We start from the raw sequence: 17,140 nt of genomic DNA, 5'->3' as shown, positions 1-17,140 counted from the left end.
GTGTTCTCTGTCCTCGGGGAGCCTGCAGTCCAGCAGGGCTAAGAGATATCCATTGAAGAAGCATTCCAATAAAAATAAAATTCCAACTGTAATAACTCTAGAAAAGCAGAATATGGCAGGTATTGGGAACAAAGAAAAGGGGGATTGGGCAAAGTCAGAGCAGGCAGGCTTCTCAGAGGAATTAATGATTGAGCTGGGAGCTGGAGAAAGAGTAGAAGCTAACTAGGGGTGAGAAGTACTGCCAGAGAGGAGCATAGTTGAGCACCCCAAGGCCTGGGGGAGATCTCAGTTTCGGCAGGTCCTGACAAGGTGGCTGTAGGTGCCACGGGACCTGTGCGATGTCAGAGCGTGTCTGGCTCCCCCTGAGGTGTGGTCTGGGTGTTCACGCTGGAGAGTTCCTCTAGACTGTATGTGGCCAGCAGGGCCAGCTGCTTCTGGAGGACCCTCCAGGCTGGGCGGAGAACAAGATGGGGTTGCTCCAGGCTCTGAGGACCAAGGGAAGAAAGGATAGGTGGAGAAGATGCTGGACTCCCCTTAAGACCCTCCGGACTGCCTTGGTTTAGCACTGCCTGCACCCGTTTCTCCACCAGCCCCACCCCCAACCTACCTCCCCCTCCCTTAAAGTCAGGCTCAGAGTGAACTATCCACTTTACTCAGCTCAGAAGCTCTGGGGCCCCTGTGAAAACAGCAGTTCCTGATAAGGAGCATCAGAAAAGCCCCAGGTAAAGGTATATGTCTGTGTATGCATGTGCGCGCATGCCTGTCTGTCCTGGAGAGGCTCACATTTCTCCTATTCAGCCCCAAGCCCATTCTCTGTCTCTCCAGCCCCACCACTGGCATGGAGCAAGGACTCCACCTGCTCCTCTCTTTTCCTCAACTCCGCTACCTCTTAGGGTCCTGCTCCCCAGGTGGCTGCAGAGAGGGAAACATCCTTCTTGGGTCCTCCTTTCTTATTGCCCCCAAATTCCAGTAAATAAGACTTTTTGCATTTTAAGGATTTCCTGATGGGAAACAGATGGAGGTAACAAAGTAATGGAAATGTGTCAATCATCTAAAAAAAAATTTTCAAATTTTTGCCAACCAGTGTGATTCCCAACACCTCCCGACGTGGCGGTTGGAAAAAGCCCCTCGATTCCCTGCCTCATTTTCATTGCCACCTTCCTACTTTGCCTGTAAACACCTTTAAATATTCCTACCACTAATTAGAATTAACATGTATTGTTTCCTATGACACTCCAAGTATTTTACATAAAACACCTTGTTCATTCTATAGGGGCTACTGTTTTCTTCATGACACACATAAGAAAGCCAAGTTTCATGGAAATTAAATGTCTAGACTCATGCTTTCTAATGTGGTGGGCACCAGCACATGTGGCTATTTAAATTTAATTACAATGCAATAAAACTTAAAATTCCATTCCTCAGTCATAGTAGCTGGGTTTCAAGTGCTCAGTTGCCACATGTGGCTAGTGGCTACCATATTGGACAACACAGAATAGAGCATTTCCATCACTGCAGAAAGTTCTAGTGGGTGGCACTGACATAGACTAAGCAAGTCAACATCTGAGTCAAGATTCAAACTCAGAGCTATCTGGCTTCAAGTTTATGCATGCTGCATCAACCTTCCTTTATGAAGGCCCCTGTTTCCAGCATCTCCACCCAAAAAATGATTTCAGGGCAAACCTGGGAGCTTTGTGGTTTAAATCTGCCTCTCTGGGACCTCCAGCCTGAGCTGTCTGGGACTGTCCTCTCACCCGCTGGTCTGAGAAGGGCGATCCCCATCCCCCTCCCCCAGACTCACTGGGTCCTGCTCAATCTGAGCTACAAGTACATGCACCTGTTTCTACCATTGAAGGACCCTTGATGTTCATTCTTCTCTTGACACCAGGATACCTAGTAGTGTGCCTGTCCCACAGAGAGGGCTGGTGGAGGGTCGTGGAACTGGGCCCCTGCAGGGTAAACTCTAGTTAAGGTCAGTGTGTGAACCTCCATGTGGGGCAACTACTCAGAGCCCCTCTGCTCCCCAGGCCTTCTCCCTGTTTGCCCAGGGTGCTCACATTCTTCTGGATGATATGGGACAAATCTGACTTGGCCATGACTACTTTTCCCTGGTTGGCCTTTGTGTATCTGTGCTACAAGAAGGAAGGGAGGGGTGGAGGCCGGGTGGAACAATTCTGCAGACAGGATGGGACCCGGGGGAGCTGGGCACACAGCTTCCCTGGGATAACAGCCTGGGAGTGGCCTGTGAATGTAGCAGCAGGACAGATAAACTGACTGCTGCAGCTGACAGCAGTAGTTTTGTAAAGGTATTGATAGGGAGGTCTGTAGCCCAGGGAGGAGTGTGTGACTGGAATATTCCTGCAGCTCTCAGTCCAACTTATGCTTACTTGGCTCACGGGAGTCTGATAAACACAGTCTCTCCATCTACCTGAAAGTCACACCTACACCCTGACTGGGTTTCCCCACGGGACAAGGAAAGTTGCCAAATCTGCTGTCTGCCAACTTCTGTCATTAGAAGCATGAAGCTAGTGGTGGGAGCCCTGGGTTCCAGCCTTAACTTGGGGACAATGCCGGTGACAGCTGCATGTGTCATTTCTGTTATAGTGGCCTCCTACCATGTGCCTGGGGCTGTTTTGAGTATGCTCCATGGACTAACTCATTTAATAGTCAGAGCTACCTTTTGAGATATGTGCTATTATTATCTCCATTTTATAGAGGAAGAGACCAAGTTTCCAGGAGCTTAAATAACATGCTCAGGGACTCATAGCTATGAGCCACATCAGGGTCTGACCCATGCAGCCTGGCTCCAGAGCCACAATCCTCTCCGACTAGCCTACCCCTCCAGGCGTGCTCACGACTGGATCCCCAAGCAAGGCCCTCTGGCCACTCACAGGAGCAGAAGCCTCTGGCAGTGTCCTGCCTGGACACCATGTTTTAAGGGGATGCTGACATTTTGAGAGAAGCCCCCAGAGCATCAGGTGCACTGTAAGTGATGGCTGGAAGACCGGGGAGGCTCGGAGATGGGGAGGCTTGGCGATGGGGAGATTTGGCCTAGTTTCCTGGCTATGCCGAGTGTGGTGGGAACACCGAGAAGGAAAGGCTGGCACTGAGCATGGTCAGGGAGGAGGGAGGATTTCACTGAGAAGGAAACACTGGCACTGGATCTTGAAGGACAAAGCAATTTGCTCCTTGGACAGTTGGAGAAAGGCTGTCTCAGGGAGAGGGAGCTGCGCTGATGAAAACTCTGAGATGTAAAATAGCAAAGGCATGTTCCAAGAAGAATGGTGGTCTGGTCTGGCTGGAGCAGAAGAAGACATGAAGGAGAGATGGGGGATGATCCCACAGGGAGTTGAGGTTTTACTGCATCAGTCCTTTAGGCTGGTAGGCAGGGAGCTGAGCTCCTCAGAGCTGCATGGGATGCCCCTTTGCCATGTCCGTGGCTGGCAGCACTCAGCCTGTTGCTGTCTGTGTGGCCTGTGCCCTCAACATGCTCACCCCTTTGGGGGTCTTCCCTTTGGGAAATTGGCTGTGTGCTGTGCTCTCAGGAGCCATCCCTGGGCTCCCCGTCACTTGCTTTGGCCAGTTCCTGGCCAGCTCTAGGACACTGGTGGTCAGTTCTTCCTCTGCACCCCACACACAGTCCAAGGTGGCCTTGCTTGGTTGAAAAAGTCTTTGGGAGTTTTCCTGGGCATTGCCAGTAAAGCTGCCCATTAAAAAGAAAAGAAGTTCCGGATCCAGCGTGACTGGAGGCACAGGGCCTGGAAGGCCATGATCCTGAAAGTCCTACAGGAAAGATGCTGTGAAAAGAAGGGTCACTCTTTACTGACCTATTTATCTGCAAGGAGCATATTAAACTGGGGTAGCTTAAGAGACTAGGAAAGGCAGAGAAGCACAGGGTCTTCGTATTGATCCCTAAAATCTTCCACTGACAGGCAAAGATGTGCCCAGACAGAATTAGACATGTAAGAGACTTATTGCGGGAATATGTGAGAAGGATCAAGGAGAGAGGGAGCAGGAGAAGGTGGGGGAGCCTGCAGACCATGATGCAGGTCTGGTGCCTGTGAAAGAGGAGAGGCTAGGAAGGATGACTAGGTGGAAAGAGCCCCAATCTGCAGTGCAGCCCCAAGAAAGCTCAGGCAGGCCACTGGGGAGCTCTGGGGCAAAGACTGCCCATTAAGGGAGTCTCGCATGGGGCAGGAATGGCCTGACTCTAGCACCTGTGCCATGCTCAGTCACTGGGCAGAGCACAAGAAGAGCATGACCTTGGAGAAAACACAGGTGGGTCCTGAAGGTGCGGCCACTGCAGGCCATCTGCTCACTACTGTCCTTGCAGTGGGCTCTCTTGAAAAGAGATCAGGGCAGCACACTCCCACACTGTCGCCAGAGAGGACCTCTAACTGGAGATAAGAAGATATCGTTCAACCCTCACAGTCAGAATCAAGGGTATGTGGAGAGTAAAGAGGTTCTGAAAAGACAGGTCTCACGCTTCATGGGGCACGGTCCTCAGTCACAGGATGGAAGCATTATGCAGAGGGCAGCTTTCTTGGGAAAGGACCAGGCTCCCAGCGCTCACTCAGCCACAGATCCCCAATCTGGTGGCTAGGAGAAAGAGCCCCCAGTGCCGGTCATGGGCCCCATTCTCCTCCCGCCTCACCTGCAGACCTTGGCTCAAGCCCTGAGCAGCACCGGACCATCCACTTACTGAAATGGGAAATCAGAAAGACAGCTTGAGTGACTGCAGAAAGCCCTTCTGTATCTGATTCTCCATAATTAGATGTGATTATAATCAATTTTTAATATGTCCTTCATATATCCTTCTCTGGGCTCAAGAGGCTCTGTACTCATCGGCTATCAGAAGTGCTCCAGGCGCAGCCTTCTCTCTGGCCCCCTCGAGCCAGTGCTCACTCTGAAGCCAGTGCCAAGCTCTGTGTGGGAAAGACTCTGCCCCCACACCTGGGAAGGCCCCAGAACTGATGTGCTTGTGAAGGCCACAGAACCAGGGATGGACGAAGATGGGTGGTCAGAGGGGACCCTGCTTCTGGACCTTAAAACTTTAGAGATGCATGGCCTTGTGGCCCAAATCAGAAGGTGCAGTGGGGCGCACTGGAGGCAGGGGCCCTACCACTCTGCAGAGTTGACTTGTTTCAAATTCTCTCCTCTGGTTGATGTCAGAACGCTGGATGGCACCGAAGGCCCGGCAGCCCCCACACATGGCGCCTGCTCCTGACCCCTTTTTGGCAGGGCACAGGCCTTCTGCATCAGACATCTCAGGGGATGAGAGTGTGTTATAGTCAATACACTGTTTGTGAAGTTAATGTTTTTAATGCCTAAGACTTGTTTAAAGAAGGACTCTGTGGGAGGCTGAATAATGGCCCCAAATATGTCCATGTTCTAATCCTGAGTGCCTGTGAATGTTGCCTTACATGGCAAAAGGGACTTTGCAGGTGTGACTGAACTAAGGCTCTAGAGATGGGAGATTACCCTGGATTACCCCTTCTAAGAGGGACGTAGAAGGCCAGAGGAGAGAAACGCGATGACTGGAACAGAGGCTGGAGTCATGTGCTTTGAAGATGAGGAAGTGCTCAGAAGCCACGGCACACAGGCAGCCACAAGACTCTGAAAAAGGCCAGGAGCAGATTCTCCTCTGGAGCCTCCTCAAGGAACAAGCCCTGCCAACACCTTCATTTCAGCCCCATGTGACTCATTTCAGACTTCTGACCTCTAGGACTGTAAGAGAATACATTTGTGCTGTTTTAAGTTTATGGAAATTTGTTACAGCAGTGAAAGGAAACTAACACCAACTCCAAAGGAGATATTTTCTTAGATTTGCCGTGCACCAGTTTTCATATTGAACTAAGATACTTCAAAGAAACCACCATCTCACTGAGTCTGCAGAATTCCAAAACAGTAAACATCTTTGGAAATGCTGCATGTTCACGGGATGTGTCCTGGGTGAGGGGGCAAGTAGGGGTCAGCTCTTCTTGTGGATGAGAAAGCAGGGCAAGGTCACTGCAGCGGGTGCTGCTGAGAGCTAATTATAACCGCAGCCTTCACATGAGGGCGCTGGTGGTCTCTGGGGGCTGAGGTAAGTGCGCGGTTGCTCAAGTCAAGGTCGCAGTGAAAGCCAAGTGGTGTAGGTGGCGTGGTCCAGGCTGGAGTCCACAGGGGGATTGCCGCTCTCTGTGATCGCATCCTCAAATGGAAGAGACAGTGTCTATGAGCCAGGTCAGCAGTTTCAGTGATGAGCCAGGTCTAGAGCTAGGCTAAGATTGCTTTATCCAGGAAAGAATTCGGGATTGTGGTGGAGGCAGAATTTGGGGCTGTAAATCAAAGACAGTTTCAAAGTTTGAACTCTTGTCATCTGCACCTTTGTTAAGGTGCATTTTCTGTACAAATGGAGTCTGGAAGGGAAAGATAAGTGCATTTGGCAAGAGATCGGGTGAAGGGGTGAGAGGGAGAGGGTTGGAGAGAAAACAGGGTGGGGCGTGGGGTAGGTACAGAGCTACAAGTTCACAGTGGGAAAGAGACTTACGTTGGCTAGGAGGAACAGCAGAGTTGGAAAAAAGGTCTTTTGTTTGTTGGATTTTTAAGGAGTGCAACTAAATGAGGGAAGAAATGAAGCTACCGGAAGAGGTGAGCAATTGGGGTCAAGGGCCTTAAGGATATGGAAAAGGTGGGCAGAGGGGTTAGTGGCCCAAGGGAAGGAGGTCGCGATGAGGTCAGTACAGAGTGAGGTCCAGGCTCTTCTCCACTGTTCCACATGGTACCACTGAGGCAGCCAGAGCCCGGCCACCATGGTGGGCACTGAAACTCCAATCTGGCTCTTTCTAGAGCGCCAGGCTATCAGTACACACTCTACATGATGTTGAGAAAGGCAAAATAGGGACTTGTCTGCTTTAACAGAATATGGATTTGCACTGCTCTAAAGCAGGGGTTTAAAGAGAGAAAGGGTTTGTATTATCTTCTTAAGAATCCCAGCTGGTAGGCAGTCCAGGGCGTGAGCTCTGGGGGTCATCCAGAGACCAGGTTTCTTCTGTCTGGTTGAGCTGCCCTCTGGGGCTTGGTTCTCATCTGCAGGGTGAGGCTGGCAGCACAGCCTACATTCCAGCCCCGGGGAATGAGCCAGAGGAGGGGCAGCCCACTTCTGCTCACATCCTCCCCGCAGGGAGGCTGGGAACACAGTTCCTGGGGTGGCCACGCATCTGGCTAAAATGCAGGAAAGTCCAGCATTGAAAAGCAGAAGAGGGGGCAAACAGGAGGGGACAATTAGCCATTTCTACTACGGGCTTCAGACCTAAGCATGTATACCATGAATTCCAACTCTACACCCAGGCACGTGGGTTCACCTCCCTGGCTTCATTCTTCTATAAAATGGAACTGGGGGCCGTGGGGACCCCCATGTGCATGGGGCAAGGTGATGAGTGAGCAGCAGTTGTGGGAGAACCTGGCAGGGGCCCAGAACGTGGGGCACACAGTATCTTCTATTTCCCACCTTCCCTGTTTCCATCCTAGGGAAGCCGATGTACCTGCACATCGGGGAGGAGATAGACGGCGTGGACATGCGGGCTGAGGTCGGGCTCCTGAGCCGGAACATCGTGGTGATGGGGCAGATGGAGGACAGTTGCTACCCCTACAGCAAACACATCTGCAACTTCTTTGACTTTGACACCTTTGGGGGCCACATCAAGGTATGGGTCTGCTCGGCTCCGGCTGTCACCCCAACCAGGAGAATTCCCAAGATCCCAGCTATGGGTGGGGAGTCTTGGTAGGGAAGGGAATGGGGGAACAGGAGGTAGGATCAAGGGAAAAGTCTTCTGGAAGTTAGAGAAGTCTTATGTATTATCCACTGACATTCAGTTCCACCTGCCAATACTTGGGAACCACAGGGATGCTGGAGCCAACTTGGGAATGGCTCTGTGCTCCCAGCCACTTGGTACATGTCACACGGTGCTCCCCGCTTCATCATCACCTGCATTCTCTGTCTTCATTATTTATCCCTCATCACTTCCTCAGAGAACTAGCATTTAACTCACAGAAAGTCATGCTTACAATAGATCCACTAAAATACAAATAAAAATAAATAAATAAACGGGGAGGAATTAGAAGTTGTAGCATTAAAGTTCCCCATGAGTTTCTGGTAGAGTCAAGGCAAAGAGGTGATGTACTGAGCTGCAGGATTCTCACTGCTAATAAAGAAAAGTGATACTAGATCATTGGAGCTGGCATTTTCCTGATATTAAGCTCAAGTAGGAATTTCATTTGCATCTTCATGCAAAGTGCCTTTACCTGGCATAATGAATAACATAAGACACCCCAAAATTCTTCGTGTGTTCATTGGTTTCAGTGACATAAGTCAAAGCTGATAGCATAATATTATCTTGAGGTTTTGTGAAGATGGTTCTCTTGAAGCTAAAATCATGTGCTTTCAGGATAAGCTTTCTTGGTAATCCACCTGGAGAGACTGACAGAGTGAACCTTACAGAGCTCACAGTGGGGACCCTACTGGCATTTTAGCTGAGATAATTCCTTGTCATGCAGGTCCATATTGTAGGATTCCAGGCATCCCTGGCCCCTGCTCATTAGATACTAGCAGTGCTCCTCAGTCACTGTCACCACCAAAAACACTTCTATGTATTTCCAGTTGTTTTCCTGGGGAGGGGGTGAGGGCGGGGGTGGTGGTACTGTCTTCCATTGAGAAACTCAGTGAGACTAAAGCAGAAAAAGCACAAGACTAAACGACACAAGCGGCTGCAGCCCCCTTTGCAATCCTGAGGGTGATCCCTGGGCAATCAGGGTACTCTTTCCCCCTGAGCCAGACTAGGCTTCGGAACCATTCTCAACACAGCACTCCAGGCGGCCACTACTGGAGCTGGCGTTCCTGGTGACACCTATTTTTGGAAGGAATCATTAGCATGTCAAAATCATCCCTCTCCAATAGAAGTCAGCTGAGCCCAACTTTTGACAGGAATCCTTTTCAGACTGTGCTTTCATGGTGTGCCCCTTCAGGGCAGGCATTCTGTGTGCTCAAGTGGTTCCCTTGGGTGTGCTGGGAGTGGGTCAGGTGTACTGAGAACTGAGTGGGTAGAGCACCCACCACTCACCCAGGCTGCCCAAGCATGAATTCTGAAGATTTCAGAGTCAGTGTCCCATTCCCACCACCAGGAGAGGGTCTCAGAGAGTGGATGATGGCGTAGGTCCCATCATCCCCATGGTCCTCCGTAGCATGGATTCCCAGCACCCCTAGGGCATGCTTTTTGCCAGCCCCTCCCCAGCTTGTCTCAGGGTTATCCCTTCCTCATAACACTCAGTGGCTTAGGAGGCAGGAAAGGGGGGTCAAAGCAAGCTGCAGCTGTTACACAGACCTCCTGAACTCCATTACCTGGCAATGCCCCTCTGTCATTAGTAGCACCTCAGTGTGAGGAGGGTCAGGCATCCCAACATGTATGCAGAGAATATCTTTGATTTACTGAGTGCCTGGGCAGGACTGACGAAGCCCTTTGTGGACGATGCCTGCATTCTCAGAATGTGGGCACCAGCCAGGGAGGTCAGGAAGCCCCTCCTGGGCTCCTTCTGACTCTTGGCTCTCCTCTCCCAGTTTGCACTGGGGTTTAAGGCAGCCCACCTGGAGGGCGTGGAGCTGAAGTACATGGGGCAGCAGCTGGTGGGTCAGTACCCAATTCACTTCCATCTGGCCGGCAATGTGGACGAAAAAGGAGGCTACGACCCACCCACCTACATCAGGGACCTCTCCATCCACCACACGTTCTCTCGCTGTGTCACTGTCCACGGCTCCAATGGACTATTGGTAAGTGCCTCCTTCCTGGGGCAGGTATAGGGATGGGCCCAGGGATGGCTGGCACTGGGAAGGTGTTTGGATCTAGACATAGTTCGAGGCCATTGCGGGTTGAACCAGCCTTAGCTCAGACTTTAGAAAGAAATTAACAAAGAGCAGGGAATCAGCCAAACAGGAAGGAGAAAATAGGGGTGTGTCTTCACTGAAGGCACTAAGCTACAGAAATGGGCAAGTAATTAGTTTGCATTGGTTGCTGGGAGTCCAGTTCCTGCCATTCCTCATTGGAATAATGTGAAATCCGGGAATCGTTTTGTGGCCACGCAGCATGATGGGTCTGCTAACTGCAGACAAGAGGAATCATGCCAAGACTCTGGGCTGTGGCATCTGCTTGACAGATCTGAGGCAGTGGCAGCAATAAAAACTTTTCTTCTGTTGAACCAAGTGTTCCTTCAAGCAAGTTCTGCTGGGAGAAATACCTTCACTAGCAAACTGGCATATGTGGTGGAGACTTGTCTTGATTTTCACAGATAATTTTTACACTAAATTGACCTTTCTCTAAGTGATCTAAATGTATATCCTCTATAAAGTTTAAAACTGAACATCACAAAATAGCACCCTGCGAGCTGAATCCAGCAGCCAGATGTGTTTTGTTTGGTGTACACAGTGTTTAGAGAAACATTTGATGACTTTTTACGTTACATTGATCATTTTACACTAAATAGAACTTTCTTTAAATGAACTAAACTTATAACTTCCATAAACGTTAAAGCTGGATGTCACCCTGCAAGCTGAATCCAGCAGCCAGATGTGTTTTGTTTGGCTTAGATGGTGTTTAAAGAAACATTTGAATTACTTTCCATCACTTAAATATAAGAGATTCCACATAAAAATCTGGATTCCTGACTGCTCTGGAAGAGTAGGATGAGTTGGCAGCACTGAACTCGCCTTCCTGCATGGTGACAGTGGATGGAGCAGAGTCGCAGCTGCCCCTGTGTGGCTGGTGCGTGCTTTCCTGTGCACACTGGCCCAGCCCACCACTGCCTATTCTGTTACTGTAAATCCCCCAGGCTGCTGCTGCTCATCTCATTGCCTGCTGGCACCTATGGGCATTAAGTTGATAACCCCTGCTTTAAATCAAATAGAATGACCCTCACCACCAGGTGTGTGGTGATGGGAAGATGAGGACTGCTGTCACCATGTCACTGGTAAGGCCACTTTCAGTTCTATTCAGTGTGCTCTTCTACTGTAAAGGAATGCCTGTTGTCTCTGTGTTTTAAATGCTCTCATTTAAAACTTCCCATTGAGTTTAGATTTAGAGAAGAGAGCAAGGGCTTTGGAGCCCAGTCTAGGAGGACCTGGTTTCATGTGCTTGATCTGTAGGTTTTGAGCTGTGAGACTGTGGATAAATTGCTTAACCTCTCTGAACCTCAGTGTCCTCCTCAGTCAAGTGAGAAAATAACACTAAATACATAGGGCTATTGTAAAGATCAATGAGATAGATGCAAGTGCCATGAGGGAAACCTGAGGCCCTGCCTGCCCAGTTCACCTGGAGGTGCGGGCCACACACCAGGGCCAGTCCTCCCTAGCAGGGGGGAGTAGGGCTGTGCTGGAGCAGGTGCTGGAAGAGGTAGGATATTTTTTCTGAATCAAGAAAGAAGCAAAGGAGAATGTTTTCTAGCTGAAGCTGAAGACAGCAACAGGATTTACAATAAATTCAGAATGCCAGGATGCAGTGGAACACTGAGCTTGGCTCTGGAGCCAAATAAATGCCCTGGGTTTCAGTCTGGGTCCTGCCACCTAGTAGCTGAAGGATATTGGGCCAGTCATTTTACCTTTTCATGCCTCTGTTTCCTCTTCTGTAAAATGGGGGAATGGGGTGGGCCTAACACTACCTATCCCGTGTGGTTGTTTCCAGGATTGAGTGGGCAGAGGACGTGGGAAGTGTGGAGCCCGGTGCCTGGCATCAGGTCTGCCTTGTACCCTCATGCAATCTGCAGAATAAATGCATGAATGTGGTCATAGGCATTCTCACTCAGGTTGGTCATTAAGGTCAGAATACCTGATGGAAAGAATTGGTTAAGAAAGGTAATGGGCCCAACTGAGTCTTAGGAGCTTAACTTGCTCCAAGCATTTATACTAAAGTTTTGTCCCTAAATCTAGCTTAAAATCACCTACACTCAACTTCACTAAAGAGAAAGATATTAAGATTACTGGAAGCTTATAATTACAGATCTGGGCTGGTTTGAGTGGAAGCAGTTCTGAGTCTCAGAGCAGTCATCCCCCCGCCCCCACCCCCCAGAGTGTGCACGTGTGGCTGTCCTTGCTGTGTGACCGCAAGCCACCTGTTTCATCAGTCAGGTCTTCAGTTTCCTCCTATGTGCTATGGAGGCCATGATGGCTACTTCTCAGGGTTGTTTTTTTTGAAAGTGTGTGTGAGCTGCTTTTGGCTGTCTTTGAAATAGCAAACCTTCCTGGAGCATGAGCCCAGGTCTCAGCTGTGGGAATGGGCTCACCTAGGGGGCAGTGGGGCAGGAGGTGCTGAGGGCGGGGCACCATGAGGCAGCATGAGAGCAGCATCTTGGCAAGGATGCAGACAGGGAGAGGCTGGGAGAGCCAGCATAGGCCTCCAGCCTGGAGTCTGAGTTAATGAAGATGGGCAGGGCGACTGAGAGGTGCGTGGGGCAGGAGGGAAGGCAGCAGGTGAGGGACAGCCCATGGAGCTGGCTTATCTGGAGCAGCCAGACAGGTCAGTTGCACCCACAGTAAACTCTTGGAGCCAGAGCTTTGGGTAACTTCTTGGACCCAGAAGACACTTGCCACCCTGCCTACAAAGGCCCTCCTCTGGTCTGGCTTCCCAGGCTGCCAACTGCCAAACTGGGAGGGAGCATCCATTGGTTGCCTTGGTGCCATCCGGACACCAGGTAGACAAGGTGCCAGCTACAGCCTTGCCTGGTGGCCACGTAGGGCTCCAACCTCACTCAGCTCAGGGCTGTGCTTAGTGGCCAGGCTGGTGGGTTAGGATTTGAAGTCTGCAGCCTTGTGCGGCTGAAAGCAAGTTGCCATGGCTTAGAATCTAGATGAAGTGCAGGCTCTAACTATCTGAGCCAATCGGGCAGCAGGGTGATGGGGTGTGCTCCAGGGCTCTTCCCCGAGAACCACAGCCCTGGACAGGGGTGGGGTTCAATGGACTGGCACCTCACCCTGTAAATGAAATGCTCCACTGCTGGGCCGGAGTCCACATTCAGAAATGCTGCCTCAGGAGCTGCACTCTCTCAGTTTTTACGTTTGCTTCCTTTGTTTCGGCTTGAAGGATTTACCAACGGCTACTGTGTTTGGAAAGATGTTTTTAGCTGACAGGACGGAAGGAGGCCAAATACAAAGGCTATTCTGGTTTGGAATGCAGAGGCCACTCGGCAGCACCGGGAAGCCTTTTCCTAACACCATCCCCGATCTGGAAGTGGATGAGATCCCAGAGGGGCAGACACTGGCTTATGAGAACAAAGGGCTCCTGGTTGTGGCAGAGCTGAGAGGTGCCTTAATGCCTGACTCTGAGCCGGTCCCTGGGGTCCCAGGAGCCCCTCACACGTGGGCTTCTCCCTCCCCACTGCCCTTGGCCACGCGCTGGGATCTCCCGTGTTTGGAGAACAGCTTCCCTCATTTCTGCTGCCCTTGGGCAACTGCCTTTCCTTCTCTTTCTTCACCCCCAGGTTTTGCACAGGGTGCTCTGAACTTGACATTTCCACCAACTCTGCTTCTCCCCTTAAGTAAGTTTTGTCCTAACAAAAATATGAACTTCTCAACTTCCGCACTCTCTGAGTGTTGGTGATAGCTCTCAACAGTGTCACCTCAGACATCACCACTGAGCTCAACAGCCCACTGCTCTCTACTTCCACCTCATCAAACTCCTTACTCTGTCTTTTGACAGCTGGCCAGTACAGGGATCGAACCCTGGACCTTGGCGTTATCCGCACCACACTCTATCCAAGTGAGCAACTGGCCAGCCCAACTCTTTACTCATTTTCAATGTAGCAGTTATTGCAGGCATCCGTAGTACATTGAGGTGAAAGAGCATAGAGTCACAGAGACCTGTGTCCTAATCCACCAGGGTGGCCCTGGGGACTGATGGAAGCTTTCGGAGCCTCAGTTTCCTCCTGTGTATAGTGAGAAATGATAGAACCCACTTCAAAGGGTTTTAAGGAAGATTGACCAGATAATGTATGTGACATACTCGGCCATGATATTAAATACTGTGATCATGATGTGCCTCTATATCTGTGTTCTGTGTAAACATTACTGGTTCCATGAGATAGTAGCAGGTATCCCCAGAAAACAAGAGTGGTAGTTAAATGACTTTGGCAAGCACCGCATACATGTCCTCCCTCCCTGTTTTGGAAATTCATGATGCGTGCTAGCATAGTAAAGGCTTGCAGTAAAAATACATGCTTAACTTTGATTATCATGGTGATGCCTGAACTCATTTAACCACAGAGCCTTTATTTCACACAACTTTTGTAAGTGTTCTAAAGAGCAGAGTTTGAGAAATGCCTCTCATGATTCTGACATCGTCAGTGGTGTCCTTCTTGAAAAGCAGTGCTTAGCACCACAGCTCCAGTATACTGGCAGATGTGGGGTGAAGCCCCAGGTGTGTGTGTGTGTGTGTGTGTGTAAGACGGGCTCACACTGTGTCTTAATGTGTGTTTCCGAGCTCTGAGTCAGGACACAGGGTGGGGTTGGGGTGGGGGAATTGCCTTCCCGTTCCCTCCTGGAATCCATTCCAGTACTTCTGTGGAAGGTAGAAGAGACTCCAATATGGGTTCTGATTGTTTCCTCCTCTCTTCCTTCTTCAAGGCACAGGAAGGAGTGTACGGGAGAAAACATGTCCTTTTCTTCTTTCCCAACTTGTGCACTGCTCAAAATGTATCATCTTTGACATAAATGCCTCCAATAGCAACCAGATGCTTGAAACCACAGTGTCCCCAACAGGCTGCCACGTGTGGCCACACAGGTTGCACCCTGCACAACTCTGGGGGTGCCATCCACAAGGACCACAGTTGGTCCCCAAGCCCTCCAGCCTCAGGCACACACCCTTCCTTTGGCATTCTACTAAAGATGGCTGGAGCCCCCGTGCACAGATGGTGGGAAAGTGAGAGAGGCTTCTGTTTTTCCTGGTTGTCCCTCTTTTCCAGTTTCTTCTCAGTCTTATTCCTTATCTCTCCCTTCCACATGAGCCCAAATGTGGAACCCAGACTCTAGGTCTTGATTTCCCCCAAAACTTCATTGGCCCAGGGCTTTTACTGGTAGATTGGGGTAGGAGATGGAGAGGGGGAATGGAGTGCAACACAGAAATCCCCAGTAAAAAGCGGGGTCACAGTCCCTCTATAGAGCAAATGCCCTCCCTCAGGCTATGACCTTCCCTCCCCCAACCAGGTTGTTCAGTTCTTCTCCTCCTGGTTCTCCCATCCCCCTTCCCACCTCTCCTGGCTGCCTTAGAAACTCATTTCTTTCCTTATTAGGCAGAGTCATAGGATTCTCTGTTTCCTTCCCCTGCTTCTATTTGCATATTCAAAAACTCATTAAGACACTATACAAAAGAAATGACCCACTACCCTACTCCAAGGCAATCTTTTCTTCAGCAGTTCAAAAAATTGTTTTTGATAATGGCAAAAGCTTGGAAATCAGTCTTCGTTTTAACATGACTGTATCTGACGAATTTCTCACTGATATGACTTCTGTCATACTCACCAGCCGGCCTTCCATATCTGTGTGTTCTGCAGCCGTGGATTGAAAATATGCAGGGAAAAAAATTTCGTCTGTACTGGACATGTACAGACTTTTTCCTTGTCATTATTCCCTGAACGATATAGTATGACAATTATTTACATTGTATTAGGTATTATTAGTAATCTAGAGACAATTTAAAGTATACAGGAGGATGTGTGTAGGTTATATGAAGATCCTACACCATTTCATATCAGAGACTAGCATCTGTGGATTTTGATATCTGTGGGGGGGTCCTGGAACCAAACCCCCATGGATACTAAGGGATCACTGGATAGTTGATTTCTGTTTGTATTTATTTGTTGTAAACAGCAATTTCTTTTTCTTGCTGTATACAGGTTGACGGTAGAAGTCATTACAACTGGGGTGACCATATATCCTAATTTGCACAAAACAGTTTCATTTTAGACCTGTCGCTCCAGCTTAATTACTAATAGCACCCCTTTCACTCTCAAAAAATGCCTGGGTTCAGATGATAATCTAAACAAAATGGTCACCCTAATTGAAGCAGTCCATATGGCTGTTCCTGGGTCTTCAATCATCAGGCAGAGCCCAGGAATTTTTTCCTTCACAATCTCGTGCCTAGAACACACTTAACAATAGTTGAAGACGTAAAACAGCTTTCAGGAATTTTCATGACTGCCAGCCATCAGCAGGGAAGAAGATATCCAGAAGAACAAAGGGAAAAGTACAATTTGTGCAGGAGAGTGGCAAGGAGCTTCCACAACACTTCCGGTAGCACACACAGGGACTGGGTGGCCACTTGTCAGTCTATATGTATGTGTGTGTCTGTTTATCCGTCTTCTTTCTATCTGTTATCTATCTTTCTATCTATCAATCATCTCAAGCTACATCACAGTTTAAATATTTAGATCTGGGAAATGTTCTAAGGAGAAATAACCTAGAATGTTAGAGCTGGAAGGGAATTTAGAAGGGACCTTATGACACAAGGGACACTCAGGCAAGTCACACAGCAAGTTTGTGGCTGAGTGAAGACTTGAACTTGTGTCTTCTACTCCCAGCCTAGGGCTTTCTTCCACCTTATCATGCTTCTCCCTTCCCTGTATATGTCATTTCACCATCCCCCCTCCTAATGAGAAGAAAGACGTGTAACCCAGGGTGAGAGGGTTTTTTTCTTTCTTTCTTTAGGGCACTGTTAAGTCTTGATTAGCACACAAATTATGGAATCAGACAGATGGGAAATCAAGTCCCAGTTCTGTCCTTGCAAGAGGAGTGACTCTGGGCAACTTTCTAAGTTTCAGTGTCATCTATAGAATAACAGTTGTGATAAGGTTTAAATGAAATAACTTGTAAAATATTTGATACCCAATAAACAGTAGTTATTTTTCTTCCATCTCCATGGCACATCTCAAAGGTCTGGGAGGGAATTCCTCAAGCATTTCTTAGAATAAGAATGTACCTACCCCATGATTCACTTGGATTCAGAGAAGGGCTTCCCGAAGTGTGATCCCGACTGTGGGGCAAATGAGTGTGTAGGATTTAAAAAGAGTTGTGGGTAGGAAGCAGGAGACGTGGGTCTGAGCAGGTCTCCACCATGAAATCACTGAG

At 49.3% G+C, this 17,140-nt stretch overlaps 1 protein-coding gene across 1 annotated transcript in view; it reads left to right on the top strand.

The window, feature by feature from the left end:
• Positions 1 to 17,140, top strand: part of CEMIP (cell migration inducing hyaluronidase 1) — a 69,342-nt gene that overhangs the window by 22,185 nt on the left and 30,017 nt on the right. Inside the window, exons 11-12 of the mRNA XM_063091824.1 lie at positions 7,513 to 7,688; positions 9,596 to 9,805. Coding sequence (XP_062947894.1) covers positions 7,513 to 7,688; positions 9,596 to 9,805 — 386 coding nt within the window. The remainder of the gene's footprint in view (positions 1 to 7,512; positions 7,689 to 9,595; positions 9,806 to 17,140) is intronic.

Source organism: Cynocephalus volans, chromosome 3, assembly GCF_027409185.1.
Source record: "Cynocephalus volans isolate mCynVol1 chromosome 3, mCynVol1.pri, whole genome shotgun sequence".
Lineage (NCBI taxonomy): Eukaryota > Metazoa > Chordata > Mammalia > Dermoptera > Cynocephalidae > Cynocephalus > Cynocephalus volans.
Note: the sequence above shows the minus strand (reverse complement) of the source record. Positions and strands in the feature narration are given on the sequence as shown.